The sequence below is a fragment of the Glandiceps talaboti genome, chromosome 18, assembly GCF_964340395.1.
Source record: "Glandiceps talaboti chromosome 18, keGlaTala1.1, whole genome shotgun sequence".
Taxonomy (NCBI): Eukaryota; Metazoa; Hemichordata; class Enteropneusta; family Spengelidae; genus Glandiceps; species Glandiceps talaboti.
Genome location: NC_135566.1, coordinates 7,965,743 through 7,982,464, shown reverse-complemented (window position 1 = coordinate 7,982,464; position 16,722 = coordinate 7,965,743). Strand labels below are relative to the sequence as shown.

General features: G+C 37.9%; 2 protein-coding genes across 2 annotated transcripts in view; one reads left to right on the top strand and one right to left on the bottom strand.

Annotated features, from left to right (window-relative positions):
- Positions 1–69: 69 nt before the first annotated feature.
- LOC144448918 (mitochondrial sodium/calcium exchanger protein-like) lies at positions 70–15,248 on the bottom strand. Its single transcript, XM_078139280.1, has 16 exons — positions 14,881–15,248; positions 9,815–9,976; positions 9,631–9,683; positions 9,134–9,191; positions 8,483–8,600; positions 8,113–8,283; positions 7,083–7,190; positions 6,168–6,485; positions 5,247–5,398; positions 4,695–4,827; positions 4,204–4,325; positions 3,693–3,770; positions 3,374–3,449; positions 2,341–2,421; positions 1,123–1,187; positions 70–798 (listed from the first exon to the last, which is right to left on the bottom strand). Exons 1-16 carry the CDS (start codon positions 15,100–15,102, stop codon positions 607–609), a joined length of 2,109 nt encoding a protein of 702 aa, XP_077995406.1. The 5' UTR covers positions 15,103–15,248; the 3' UTR covers positions 70–606.
- The window catches only part of LOC144448919 (uncharacterized), a 35,311-nt gene continuing 20,544 nt past the window's right edge, over positions 1,956–16,722 (top strand). The window contains exons 1-2 of the mRNA XM_078139282.1: positions 1,956–2,094; positions 9,111–9,208. The gene's annotated coding sequence lies outside the window, so the exon portion shown is untranslated. The remainder of the gene's footprint in view (positions 2,095–9,110; positions 9,209–16,722) is intronic.

Here is a 16,722-nt window from a genome sequence, read left to right as displayed (position 1 = left end):
TCACAAAGTCATATTACGTGTTTCAAGAAAAATACAAACTCATTTTACATGTAAATATATTTATTGCAATTCACTGAAGTTGAGAGCTTCGACTGTCAGAAGCCTCTATACAAAAAAGGTGCAAATGCTATATACAAAGTCTCTCATTATCTGATTATTTTACTATAAAATATGGAGAATCTGTCCAAATGTTCCACTATAGTCACTTTCAACAATTCACTGTTTATGCGTGTATCAAGTTATGCGTGTATCAAGTTATGCGTGTATCAAGTTATGCTTGTATCAAGTTATGCGTGTATCAAGTGACTACGACTCGGATAGTTTAACTTCTTTTGTATATTTTGAGAGAGCAAAGCGATATCTGAAATCTCGCACACGTCTTTGCAGTATCTTCTCGTGAGACAGGTGATCTCAAAGTCCATTTGTTTGCTACACAGTACTGGAGAATCTGAAGAGTCTCGGTCGTTCGCTTTCTGCAACATCGAAATCCATTCGGACTGTCATGTCACCCAACTCTGAACTGAAAAGATGGTGACGTACTAGAGATATCGATATTGGCCATTCTTGGAAGTCTAAAAGTTTCTTCAAACACCATGTCACCGTTCCTCAATCCCAAGCCTTGATGACGCCGGTTTCAATGAATAAAGCCAGTGCTATGAAACACGCATAGATGAAGACTAAATAGACACCATAAGGCCGGGTTACACGAAATCTCATACAGGTCAGTATGAACAGGGTTGAAAATAGACTTAGTGATATGGTGGAGAATAGGAGAACTTGCATTGGACCATGTCTTAGCTGGAACAGAAAAAAAGAATGAATGTATATTCATTTCTATTATTGCTCCCGCAGTCATATTACATTTTCGTTTAGGTGAACTTTCCCTTTACTTACGAGACAGTCAATAGCCTTCAGAGGGCTACTTTATTTGTATCATGAGATCTTCCTAAAATCCCCGTTCAAAACTGTCGGAAAGTGTGATTATCAATTAATGTTATTATCTGTCAATCCACCACCCCCACCCCTCTAGAAGATTATGAGCCGTATATTGTTTAGTGGCTAGGTATTGGAGATCCCATTCACCTCACGTAAATCTGTATAAATCACACCGAAATAACATACCGTCAAGTCAGCTCCCGCCCGTACTGTTCCCAGGGTGCAAGACAAACCAAAGCCAAGGAGCATATCTGAATTGCGTGGTTAAAGAATACATGGTCACACGAGTATAAAGTACGACAATATTAGCCACGAAAAGTGTTAGTCTTGCACTTCAATAAAGTTTGACAGAAAAGTACTAGTATTACTGCTGATCTTCGCACACAGCTGATAGACCAAGTAATAACACCCGAATCACTCTCATATCTCATATCTGACTCAACTTCTGTATGTACGTACCAGGATCACACTTGAACTTTAAAGGGAATTAGCTCAGACTACACACAGTGTTTAAAGATCTACACTGGAAAACAAGGCAAGCACCCAGCATAGTGCCTCGTTCATTGACTTCCCGCGAAGCCAAGTCCTCTTGCCAAATCTGAGTGAAGTGCCTGTCCGTCCCCATGCAGTGTGCTTTATTGACGTCCTTAAAGTCTAAATATACATAACGCATGGCCAATGGCCAAATAATTAATGCACTCCATATAGAGTTTTCATGGGCGTTATAATGCCTTAAAAGTAATTTTAAAACATTGATGAATGATCACTATGAATCCTAGATATTTATGAAATGCAGACCGTCGTCTCATGTATTCGAGTATGCTTGGAATCCTGTGTGGTCTAAATCTGATATCCTTGAGACAGTCTATTGACCTTTCAGTCAAACTAGGACATGCGATGTTGTTAAAATATTAAGTTTACTGAAATATAAATATGTCATCTGTGACACTAGTAGTCTGCAAAATACGTAGAAACGCTCCGCCCTCAACGGCCTGCTCTATATATTGAGTTGACCGCTGTGAGAGGACGCCTTGTCATGGACCTTACGTACTAACAGAAGAGTTGACTTTGGACAAGGAGAGCATTGACGCCCATCCTATGATGCCGAAAACTGACATATTTGATAAACATGAAAAGACGGAGTTCTAACAGATTCAGGTTTGCTTGTTTTATATTTCGTTTGCAGATAAGACTTCTGATCATCTAGCCACGTTGATTGCACCCAAAATAACAACAAATGGGGAAAGTTTAAAACTCGGCAGATCGTGTCATCATCTTAATGAGTACCGTGGTCCAAATATCACAATGCCAGTACATTTCTAAATGGAGAAAGTAGTGAGTGACTGTGGGGGACTAGTACTGTGGGGGACTGTGGGGGACTGTAAAATAGTTTCAAAAGGATACTAAGCAATGGTCCACCGAAGCAAGCTGACATAGACATCACAGAATAACCAGCTTTGGCATTGGTTCTATTAGTTATCAAATCTGTAAATGAAATCAAACAAATAACAGCCACTGCAGAAATGTACTCTGGATAAGGGAATCTACTACTATGGAAACCAAGCTATAGGCAAACTAAGATAAGCACATAATGAAAACATTGTTGTTGCATGTGGTAGATTATACAAAGACGGTGGTAGCAGTGTATGCCTTAGGCATATGGGTATAGTCACCTTGTAATGAAGATTGTGTAAACGCTGAATGATGTGGTCACTCGAGGAAAGATTACTATCAGAGATGCCAGCGTACTAGCGAGAGTAATTACACCAATGTTCATTTGAAGTGTATATCAACATGTTGTAAGGGGAGTTTTAGTTTGTATCTATCTATCTTAGTTTGATTTCTGTAGATACTAATAAAGTAGTGTGGTCGATTAAAACTGTCTTTGTAGGTGCCGAATAAACCTTCTCCTTGTTACACTATCAATCTGACATACTTTGATACAAAGCAGCAGCGGGTGCCTCTGATGAAGGTACAAAATCTTTTTATACCATATGATTATCTGTCACAGACATAAACAAACTGATAAGAACATGTCGTGAACCTACACCAGAAGCACTCGCTATTGTTGTTGTATTGTTGGTTGATAAGGAGAAGACATTTCGGCAATTTCAAAGTCGAGTATCAATTTGACCGTCACTGATACATAAGTTACTGCTACAAAGGTTGTATTTGATATTGATTTTAGCGAAGTGTTAAAGTTACATCAAAAATGTGTTTTATTTTTATATTGTTTGGAGAAGCTTAAGACTTGTTTTTAATTAAAATAAACCCTCCTCTCCCTGTGATTTGCACCGTCAAAATCTCTAATATCCGAAATGGGGATAAAAACCACAGACACGTGACTAGCCTGTTTTGGGATTGATATGGACAGATACAATATGATAATAGTTACTAAAACATATTTTAAATATTACAATATCAAGTCGTATTATACCTGGAAAACTGTTACCCATTGCTAACAAGAGAAGTCCTAGAATTTCGTCACTGATGTCAAAGATAACACCGATGGTCTGAAAGAAGAAAATGTTCTAAATTAAGTATAAACACTGTCAAGATGGGATAAAAATAAAAATGTGGTGTGTATAACATTCTCAAACAGACAGTATATTGCCAATAAAAGAATTCATGCAGGGCACAGTTGTATAAATCTAGCAACTATTACTTTTAATCGTCATACGCCACTTCTCAGTCAGGTCTGTACTTGGCCACGGATTCAAATGAGATGCCGAACGAATCTGGTCGCGAATACGTACCTCTAGTGTGTTGATGAGTTCATTAGCGATACAATATATCCATATAACACAGACGACGAATCCAAAATAAGCGAACGCCTGTCAAAAATATAGACATTTTGAAATAATTTAATGATCTTTTTTTCTATTTGTAACGTCACCGTTTTGGAAATATCAGTTAGTTTATGACCTAATTTGTACATCTCGATTTGAATATTAATGAGTACTACCATATTAGGTATCTGGGCAGGTCAAACTAACATGGATCCGGATTCAAAACAAAACTTACTAAAGATATAAACCTGTTATTACACTGTGTACACCAACTTGATCAAACTATCTTTTTTTTTGGAAAACAAAATGCAAAAATCCTCTAAAATGTATTATTTGCAATTTATATTGAGTACTTGATGGCATGATGTTAAAATGTATTTAAAACCATTTATTTTTTTTTTAAAAGAGAATATTTTCATGGGAGGAAAATTCTCTAAACAGATAATTATCACACATTGTAAAAAATATTCCAACTCACAGCATGGTAAATAGGTGGTTTCCAATGCCTTGAAGTGATGAAAGTTAAAACACAGAAAATCGAACCAAAACACAATGTCAGCTGCCAAGCTAAGAAGTCTTCATGCACTGACATCATTGCAACTGTAAATAAATGGATAATTAAAAAAATTAAAAACTTTTATTTTCTGTTTACTATTAGAGTAGGAAAAACGTCAAGAATAGAATAGAATAGAATAGAATAGAATAGAATAGAATAGAATAGAATAGAATAGAATAGAATAGAATAGAATACGAACGTCTTCATACTGCCAATTCATATATTGTTCATAATAAATGTGTTATTGTGTTAATGTGTTTTATAAAAACAAGTTTAGCAAGATACTTGTGAGTGAAAACAGATTTTGAGATAAAAGTCCATTTTGTTCGTAAACCACTAATATTATCACATAGTTCGCGTGACGAAGTCATCAAAGTGAAAAGAGTGAATCATAAATGTAATTGTGTACTTACCTTTTAAAGCAAAAATGCAGAATATAGGAGCCGTAAGAAAGTGTAGACTGTTCAACAACCGATTCCAATTGTTCCTGTCTTTATTGTAATCAACCAGTGGTGTCGTCAGAGTCACAGCAAATTGAACCGGTGACTATAAGAAAAGAAACAACATCATCGTTATCATCATCTTTACCACCACCACCACCACCACCACCACCACCACCACCACCACCACCACCACCACCACCACCACCACCACCACCACCACCACCACCATCACCACCACCATCACCACCACCACCATCACCATCACCATCATCATCATCATCATCATCATCATCATCATCATCATCATCATCATCATCATCATCATCATCATCATCATCATCATTACCACCACCACCACCACCCCCACCACCACCACCACCACCACCACCACCACCACCATCATCATCATCATCATCATCATCTTCGCCACAACCCACCACCCACCACCACCATTATAATCAATACCAAACCATGCAGCTTTCACTGTCACCACAAAATGAATAATGAAATAGTATGACCAACCTTAATAATTTCATAAATCCTAGAATACCACATCATCTGTTTCCAACCAGTAAGATCAATTGGAAATATTTTTATAAAGAAAGCCGTGACTTGATTTGGTGCAATTTGCTTGGCTGGTATTGATCCTGGTTGTACGACAATACCCATATCGTCTAAGGAGTAGAGAAAAAACAAACAAATACCATGCATTGTTATGAAATCTAGAATCCACTGTGCTGTACCAACACTTGAAATATAACTAAATACACCAAGACATATTGATACACTGAGATGGTCTCGATGACGTACAAATGTTGTTGCTATTGTCTTAGTTTGACAGTTGCGTCATTGACCAATTAAACAGACTGTTACATAAACAAATGGATGTATTAAACCACCCCCTGGATATACCAGACCAAGGGGGTAGTTTATTGCTATTATATATATCATATCAGTAGATTGAAATTTGCAACCAAACTTAAGAAACGGTAAAACAAGGTACACGGAATTGGAATTGGAATTGGAATGGAAAGAAGAGTAGGTACAGATCGGCCCCTGAACCGTTGAATTTCAATGGCGACTCCTTCCACTACGGGGACGATCTCACGATATGAGGTTAAGGACAACGTCACTAAATTTATTTTAATTTTAATTTTAGTGTGAAGATCTCTCGATTTGAACCATCAATATACTGGTATAATATAATAGGGGATGATACATAGGGCAGTATACTAGTAGTAAGTGTCGCTCTGTTCTCTATTGGCCCCAAAACAGCGTTTATAATCTACGTAATTTGCTTTTAAATGAACACAAGTTACTCTCACATCGTACATCATTAGCAAAGACTCATGAGTAAACTTTTGACGCAAATGTTAAGCTACAATGTACCTCTAAAAAGTAAGACGACCCCTTTCAACTGAATACGTTATACATGCAACCCACCTTCGTCGTCTTCAATATCTTCTTCTTCAAGTTTTTCGCCCTCGCCGTCACCTTCACTTATATCGTCACCATTATGACCAACACCGCTATCATTACCGCTATCTTCCTTGTCTTGTTCTTGTTCTTGTTCTCGCACCTCTTCCTCCTCCACGCCCCCCTCACCAGAGTCTTCAGTGTAATTGGCACCATGACAACTATCGTGATCTTGAGAGCTGTCTTCATGCGTGGGAACACTTCCATAAGTCGTTGGTACGTTAGATTCCGGTGGATACAATAAATCTCGTTCACCGCTGCGGTTGTCCTCATCCTGAGGGTTTTCTATAAATCATTTGGTATGTATAAACATATTAAAGGGGGTCAACACTGATTTTACAAGCTTTTTCACTCTGGAGCTAATATTACTTGCATTATATAAAACAACGGTTAAGTAATCAAGTATGATGTCAATGTCGATGCGTGTCTTCGTCTTATGAATCATCTAGTATTGCTAGTACAGTGTATAGCATACTAGGAGGTTCCTCAGTATTTTAGTATACGTAGAGTAATTACGTCATCGACATACCTTATTTGAGTTCTGCCCATAGCAAATGATGCCCCAGTTAGTAGAGGAATGCAAGTACTACAAGTAAATGTCAATATGCAGCTATAATTACTCTCACAAGAGTATCACTACCCTATCTAGTCTGTAAGGTACGCCATGACGGGGCGCCCTCATACATCGGTCAACCCTTTAGACAGAGCAGACCGGTGAGGACCGGCGGAGCAACACTTCATGTCTTACAGACTTATGCTCCAGTTCTGATAACACTCCACGTCTGGATTAAGAATAATATTCGTGTTATTATGTGAATCATACCGTCTTCAAGTTCTAGAAATCTAGTCTTTATATTTAATAACAATATATTATATATTTACCACTGTCAGCTAGGGTGTAAGTACGCCCTCTCCGGCAACATATACATTTTGAAAGATGTGGTGTTATAACCACAATGATGACGTAACCAATATACAAACCAATAAATCCTGAAAGAAATGATAATAAATATTACAATTTTGGAATTTCAATCTCTACGTCATTCTTAAGCTATGCTTATAAACTACTCTCGTCATCACATACCGGACATCATTACCGTGAAAAGAGTTCATGCTTATAAAACCGACACATATCATGTCACTGTAAGGTACGCCGTGATGGGGCGCCCTCACACATCGGTCAACTCCTTTCGGATAAGGCAGGCTGGTGAGTGCGGAGCGACACGGCGTATCTTAAAAGCCATATCACAGTGCCAATTCTATCTTTCATCTCATTGTTGTCACTTGTTATAAGCATCCGACATCATTGGAAAACAGATAATTTAAATTTGTTTGGCAAATGTAGTACTGGAAACCACAAACAAGAATCTGTGTGGAAACACATCGTCCAATCGCCGTCTCCTTTCATGACGGTTTTTATCATGTGACATTGCGTTCGAAGTGCTGCAACTTTATTGTCCCTTCAACGGACGTACAGTGGTACCATCGGCTACACTTCTCTAAATCCCCGGGGGACACACTGTTCTTTTGATACTCCCACTAAATAGCATTACATTTAGTGTATTACGTACTACGGTGCTACCAGTTACTTTTGTACATGACTAAGGTAAACAGTGCATAAATGCGGTAAAACTATTATAACAAGAAGTAAGTTGCAAAATGAAGAACCTGTCACTCTAACCAACATGGATACCTTACACAAAGACGTACCAAGAATTCAATTGTATGATCAAACGTTTTAGATTTCATTAGCTTGTCTACGTCGCCGGATGCTGATTCCGTTGTGATCACTTTATCCATCATTCTATCCATATATATAATGCATGCAACGGAATCACTGACCCAGCGATGTAGACAAATTAAGACTTCATGGTATAGAGGACATCTATGTTTACTCGTGAACTGTTCTTACCCAAAGCTTCACCCATACTGATGCCACCATCCAATATGACGTAGTACGTCCAGAAACACGCTCCAAGATAAACGATGACATCACGCATAAATTCAATTTGAGTGTCAATACGGAACGACTTTACCATGACAACAGCGAAGACTATTACAGTTGTGATAAAGATACCACTTCCTAATAGTTACAAAAAGAAGCGAAGTATAATTATTCATAAAATTATAATATTTCGTATATGTTTGATATCTTTACTTTGTCATATACTAGTAAAATTGATCATTATAATATTTTATTTCTGCTATGATTCACAATATAGCAATTTCCAAAATTAACTACAATATTGTAATTCATATAGACAACTATTCCAATGACTTACCAAAGAGACCAGCCACCATGAGTTTAACGCCGTGACCAGATCCATTGCCACTCTTAACGGCAGCGATAGCACTGAAGACATCAGGGGCCCCGTTACCGAATGCCAAAAAAGTGACACCGTGAGATATTACATTAAGGAAAAGTTAGCTATCCATGGATTTCCGTAAGAAGAACAATTCGGTTTTTAGAATAAATCTATTTACCGACAGTAATAATGTAAACAACAACATATCAACATATTTACAGAGATGAGAGAGAGAGAGAGAGAGAGAGAGAGAGAGAGAGAGAGAGAGAGAGAGAGAGAGAGAGAGAGAGAGAGAGAGAGAGAGAGAGAGAGAGAGAGAGAGAGAGAGAGAGAGAGAGGGCGAGAGAGAGGGCGAGAGAGAGAGGGAGAGAGAAAGAGGGAGGGGGAGGGAGAGAAAGAGGGAGGGAGGAGGAGAGAAAGAAAGAAAAACGAAAGAAAGAAAGAAAGAAAGAAAGAAAGAAAGAGAGCGAGGGAGGAAGAAAAAGAGAGAGGGAGAGGCTGAGAGAGACAGAGACAAAGATAGTCAGAGAATGGGGGTGGAGGGAAGAAGAAACAGTCTGTACTGCTTGGACAATAACGACATATTTCTTCATTCAACCAATAGGGATGGAAAGTATCAAAGGATATTGCTACGTTTTCATCAAGTCGAAGTGTTTTCGATATCACTTCTAACAGAGGACAGAAGCTGAAAGTGAAAGAAAAGTAAGTTACTTTCTGTAATTTAAGCAACGGTCCAACGCAAGGACATTCAACGGTATACATATGAGTCCCGATTTGTAATGACATTAGGTTATGTGATCATATGATCTCATAACAAAATTGTAATCTCGAACAAACAGTATTCACGCAATACCTAGGACCTACGAGGGCGCTATTCCATCAATTTCGTGTAGGGGCGAAGGCAGGAGTTGGAGGGTAGACATCAAAGGTACCGAGGTAATTAGTAATATCACTATCAATGATTCAAGTTCTGGATTTTTCATTTGAAAATACATGATGTGTGCGGAAATATTATTTTGAATAGCCTTGGGACCAATTTTCTTCAGGGTATTGCACCCACAACCTATTTTTTAATATGAATTCTACAGACAAATACTTTGATATGAAGAGATCGAGAGACTTACAACTTTTCTGCGACAAATCCCAACGCAAGGAACATGTAGAGTAACCACAGAAACTACAGGATACAAATAAGATAACAGAGATTAATAGTTTATGCAACACAATTAATGTAGGGTAGAAAAACTGAGTTAGTAAAATAACACTTATTCTGAAAAACACTTAAATGAAAATGAGAGAAAAACTCACCAGGGGAATGAGGCTGACATAGAATAGTTTTTCGTCATCAGGGAATAAACAATGGGTGATTTTAAGGTAATTCACGAATCCATCTTCATTCTGACAATTTGGATGGACTGTTATATACTGGCACCGTTCTGTGTAGTTTAGTTCGTCAAGTGCGTCGATACACTGATGAAAAATAAAACAAGGAATTTATGGTGAAGTTTATTACAAGTAGATCAAAGATACACCAGAGACGTATAAACACATCGGTTGATGTCGCTAGAGGGCGTAAGCTTCCAATCCTGTCTTTATACGTCCTCATTTGTTTTGTCTTGGTTACCCAGCCTCATTGCCGAGGGCTCCCTTCATCGGGGGAGGGGGTTGGGGGACTGGGTAACAGAGACTACTCATCTGTTATGATTACGTCTTCAAAGAGTCGTTCTTCAGTCGTATTTTTTACAATTACTGTCGGGTTTTTTTCGCGCCACAACAGGGGAAAGGAAGAGTAATTTAAATTATGTCGAATAGGAAGTATATTTATAGTTTCCAATTGATATAATTTAGACCTTCTTTTATATCCATTGTTTTTGTCTTGAATAGTACTCTCCTTCCTCTTTCATTTCTTGTTCTTCTTTAAAAGTTTTTTTTTTATTTCCTTATAAATGATGATGTCATACAAAAGTCATCGAAACATAAGCCACTTCTGCATAACTCGATTACAAGAAATTGGTAAATTGGCAACAGTGACCACATATATTATATAGTTATGTAGCGATCGATGGTAAGTAGGTCTAGATACTTAAGGTAAAAGGAACTGGAAGGGGAATGTCGGTACAGGAAATAGAGCAATTGCCATTATCGCGAGTCTTTATGAAACCGTTCTTGCGAGCCATGGGAATTATTATTTCAGGGGGCTTTTCCCTACAAATGAAAAGAGCCTATAATATATGATTTTACAAGGATGTTCAGAGTAATTGCTTTACTTGTAAGCGGAAATGCGTTGCCGAAATTTTCTCAATTGTATTTACACAAGTAGCGACACAGCCAATATCATGCATCGAGTTCAAACTTTAAAAAAAATCTTTTCTCGGTAGAATTTATCAATTGTTACAGTATATCTGTATTTTGAAATCTGCTGTTGCAGTATAAAAGGCAGAATATTAATACACATCCAAATGTCAATGTAAATGACATAGTAAAACCTTAGGTCTCAACAAAATGCTTACTGGGGGTGGAGTGGGGTGGGGTGGGGGTGGGGGTGGGCGGGTTATGCCCATTTGATCATCACTCACCAGCCGGGAAGCAAAAGCTTAAATTTATTTACCACTCACTAATCTCTCCGTATTTCAATCCACGTTCACAATATATCAATTTTATCCACATTCTTACACCAACATTTTTTGCGTAAATTCTCCAGTTTCAATCCGACAATATCTTATCGTTAAAGTTTACTGTATATCGAGATTGTTTACAAACTATGGCTTTAACCGTACCGAACTAATGTCTCATTTAGTTAAGTCCATTGTATTAGTAGTACAGATCTTAACGGCACCAACGGTGACTCTGATACGTGTAATAGTCGATCACATGACTATATGCCAAAGAGAATACACGCACGCACGTACGAAAATGCGCTACGATGTGCGTCACGCGACTCTATGATATGCATGTGATATTCACATGTATACGGTCTGCTGACCATGTCAACCTGCTCGATAAAATGTTAAATTTTCATCAGATTTCGGTGTAAATATTCATAATTATTCGAAATACAGATTTGGTAGTGTAGTAAGTTTTCTAAAAGTTTCAGAAAATGCGTAGTGTGGCATAGTGATGTATCGTACACACCTAGTGTGTGTGTGTAGGGGGAGGGGGGAGGGGGCTAGCGTCTAGTCGCGTCGGAGATAATATAAGCATACGGTTACGAAACGTACTTGTACAGCGTGGTTGTGAATCTGTAATGCAATGTACACTCGTCAATACTGTTATTTAGGTATGTACAGTTTCGTCAAACTTTCCCTGTTTTTAAAATTGTGAAATATTTTTGTGGTCATACGTGATAACATCAACGTAACGTCGAAGATCGGTCACCATGTTGTTTAGGGCGTCTTATGTCGGCACCGTCAGAGAAAGTGTCAAGCGCGTGGTGTAAACTGTCACAATTTGAAAACACTGTAAGCTATATAATTGTATATGACTGCGTAATTCGCATTGAAACTCGTCCATTTTTATAAACGCAAACTTTATTTCATTCACATTCACGCATTTATTTTGTTAGCATTCACGATTCATGTTCCGAAATGATAATCATTCACCAGTAACTCAATATTCACCAATTCAAGTTTCACTAAGTTTATAATTATAAAAGGGGCGTTCACTTTTCATGTGTTTAATTTATACCCACTCACCATTCACGCATAAGGTACACACACTCCGCTTACCGAACGTTACCATCTGCCCTGTATGGCGGTCTTTACTATCAATTATTTCATCAAAATATATCGACACAAAAAACTTCAACTTCAGATTTACCATGACGGATTTACGGTTATATATTATGTTTGGGTATAAACTGAATCAATATTTCAACGACAAGGGAGAAGTGCTTGTCTTTTTACTTCTAAGTGCTGTTTAACTATAAATATTTCAATATTCACTACGTGTGGTTAGTTGCCATGGTTTTGATGTGACAAGCCCAGGGGTAGGTAACACATATTAGTTAAGAGCCTGATCGATATAGTAACGGGTACAAAAATATAAGTTGCGAGAAAAATTCAACATTGAACCAGGTACGAGGAGGTTAACTGCGGATTAAAACAACAACGACTGATTAAAAGACCCTAAAGCTGGTTTCGAACTATTACCGATTCGGGGACGTATCGCTAATAGTTTCCCTACACAAACCAACTCAACATTTTTTAGGGTTCCAACCTGAACGTAATAACCACACAGTTGGTTATCTCTAATATAACTACCATACAATCTGGTTAAATTCTGTCCATGTTCGGAGCCCCCTCCGACCATAGGGATGAAATAAATCGCTTGAAATCTTGATTCAAATATGTTTTCAAAATAAGCTGGCGGAAAACAAATTTATGTGGTAATTACAAGACTGGGTTAGTTTACGATAAACAGTTGTCAAAATTTATGTTTGTTTTCTAATGTTACTTATTAAAAAATAAATTGGCCTTACACGACGACGTAGTGACGTCAGACTGATGTTTGGTTTCACTTCCGCAATGTTTTGATTATTTAGACTGGTTTTGATTATTTAGAATGGTTTTATTTATTTAAACGATTCCTACAGTCATATTCGAGATTATCACGATCTTTTAAGCACAGACAAGTAAGAAAGGGCGCAAGTGTCCACGACAACTTGACGAGGAAGTAGTTGAACGTGATGTCATTTGGTTTGATATCAAAAGCTGTGGACCGACTCTTGAAAGAGTGCAGGAAGTGATTACGATTTGTACAGTAGATAGTGTACGTAAAGTTTGGGACCTGAGACAGTTTGGCACAATATTTGACTTCATAATAGATTTGATTAACCGTGTTAACTAAAACCATAGACGGCTCTGAACCATAAAGTGGGGTCACGGCCTTGATTGCAGACGTCAATATTGCCCAGTCATATATAATATCATGTATATATCGTGATATTTGATCTTGGTTTGTTTCCTAAACTGTATACCTCTCAGGCTGATGGCGTGTTTCGTTAAATTCCCTTTAAAATGCACGTACCAATGCGGTACCTGCCAGGGGTACCTGTCCATACAACAACGTATACATCACATGGTATATATTCGTTACACCGCAATAACAGAATACACTGTAGTCCGTGTAATCTATTATGTTGTTCAACATTTTTTCTCGGTGAAGTAAAATACTAGCCACGATACAATGTCTATAACCCAGTGTCTGATGTTTACAAGATCCGGAGCATAGCAACACAGCTGAAATTTAAAGGAATGATGCGGTATAATAAAGACAGACAGTTGTGGCGTAAACATGTAATTTAAGTGGGCCAGACTTCGGTCACAACCAGGAGTCATGGTGATAACCTTTCACCTTTTAAGAGTCATTCCGTACTTAGTCATCGAGATGGGTGACTACGAGAACGTTAAAGTTGTACTCAGCAAACTAAACAGAAAGTTACCATGTGTGATGAAAAATGTTTGGTTTACAACGACAACACTCACTCAGTAATTACTGCATCACCCCAGAATGGGATGGGACAGTGCAATGGGAAGTATTATGACAGAACAATCCTGGGAGGGGATCTTTTAGAATCACAAATTCACTTCGTTTTGTCACTTTCTGTTTCACATCTTGGTAATGTTTCGATGTATGTAAAGCGCAACTCCAAGACACCAAGAGTGTATGCCATTAGAATATATATTTTCTGGGTTTTTTTGCTTGAAAATTAAAAGGGCAGATGATACCGCTCAATCTATACATTGTCAATGAATGTTCTCAGCTGTCACATGATTAACCCTATTTATTAGATTTTGCAATAAATCATCTCTGCGCAAACCCCCACCCCCAGGCTCCCCTCCCCATCAGGTAAAATGTACGGCTAAATGTGACTGACTGATATTACGAATTATGCAACAAAGTCAATTTAGAAAATATGTATGAATGTACAAATTTATTTTAAAAAATACTTCAGTAAGATCAACTTCAAAATTTACCAGCGTATGAAAGTGAAGGTTTCTCGTTTAACAAGAATTCAACCGATGAATTTAGGGTTATTCAATACTCGCGTGACTCAGTCGGTGAGACAAAAAGTCTTTGTAAAGATTGAAACTGACGTGCATCATGTGATTTTACGAAAGTCAACAAATGTCACGTGATTTGAGTGAATGAAAATAAACTTCCGTATACAGAGAGTAACAAAGGTAGAGAAAACCCGCACCGATAATATTAACATCATTTCGTACTATCCGTTACACTGGTTTTTAGTGTAGCTTCTAAGCTATGGTTTACAACTTAAACCCGGCTTGCTTGTCACGTCAGAATGACAATGGTGGTGAATTATTGAGGTGTACGTAGAATATCGGCAAAAGCAATATGTCAAATTATTAACTCACGTGTAAACTTTCCACATCTGTGCTGCTAAAGTCTAGTGGCGGTTGATCATTCACTTCTCTACTGACAAGTTTCCTGATTTGAAATACTGATGGAAAATAAGGACTTTGCACATTCGTATTGTTGTCCGCTACTGTCAATGGTTTTGACTCCACGGTAATTAGTACAGGTATGCTCCAAAATAAAACGACCAGGGGTCGACAACATTGCTGGAAGGTTATCATAATTCCGATACTTATAAGCTTACAGATGGAACAGTTAATTTAGATGATGCTTCGAGAGACGTGCAAGGGTTCCCTCTCTGTTGCTAAAAACAAATCCGAATGTGTGAAGATATGTAGATCATCAGTGTGGTATGAACTGTTCCTCCACCTAAGTCCAATTAAATGAATGTATGTATGGCTATAAATACATTTTGGAGATTTCCAATTCGTAATTCATACCCGCGCATGCGTATTAACGTATTTCCGCGTTGTGCTATCTTCATATATATGCTGTAGACTTGTGGAGATGTTATTCCTCGTTGATTTACACCGATTAGTTATGAGAAAACAACCAAGTCCATGCCATGTTGTCACCCTGTACTAAACCTTCAAGTTGATCAAGTGATGTACGCACCCAATATGTACAATAGTATATTCATATGTTAAATTTGATTGGTTCACAGGTGACACAATTGGAACTTCACCTGTATCTTGTATAATATGCAAATCCACGGTAGTATCGTCTGGATTTATTCAGATTTTTCTGTTGGCCAGAACCTGTCTTCTACGAATGCTCTAATATGATAATATCCCGCCCCCGTGTTTATGAGCTGATTGTCAGGTCATATTTCCCCTCTGTCTGGTCGCGTAGAATCGAAATAAATCTTTGTATCTTCTCCAGGACTGCTATACCAGTATTGCGCGGTAAAAGTCAGCCACGTGAATTTTTGACGATCATAGACTTTAATGTCTCGTCAGCCGCTCTGCCGTAGCGTTTTCATGCTTTATAGAGGGGGTCATAGAAATACTTTTAAGTGGCATTTTTACGACCGTGTTGCAGTCACGGTAATGAGAAAATATGGCCATAATATAAAATCCCCAATATATCTCAATAACAGATTATTATACTATACAGTGTACGTACTTGATAGATATACGTCCCTGTTTATATTTCAACTTTCAGATCCGAAATACAACGGTTGGACTGACTGAACTTTACTGAAAATGGTAGATTTTTGGACTCTGTGGGTAAAATTAATGATGGGTTGAGGCGTGGCAGCTATTCTCAAAATTTGGTGAACCTGATTGTAATAAAATCGAGTTCAAGTTCAAAGACCTCATTCTAATAGTTTGTAAATATCTGGTGATCTCGTTGAACTTGGCTACAATTTAATGACGTCATCATATGTTGTGAGTAACACCCTTTTGTTTGTGACAGTGAGTCCCTTAATTTATTATGTGGATAAGTTTGACAAAGTTTTGTCGTTGTGGGCGCTCTATTCGCTACCCTTGTCAGCGCGTGACGAACGCGCGCCAACACCACAGAGTTAAAAGAAAGTTTGTCTTTTAATAGTTTTCTCTTATAAAAGAGTCTCACGGTTCTACCCTTTCGTTTGTCTTGTGTATACTATTATTGGAGACGTTTGATTCTACTTCTATTCCCCGTGTTCTATCCCTGTTTAAGCAATGTTCGAAGGTTTTAAAAATGTGTTTTATGTATTCCGTGTTTATGTCTAACTGTGCACGTTTTACATGGTATTTTAGGAATTGGGTCTAAATTCGACTAGTTTGGCAATCGTGGCTAAAAGTCAAGTAATCTTACACACGGGAGCATGACATGGAAACTCAATGGTTATGAAA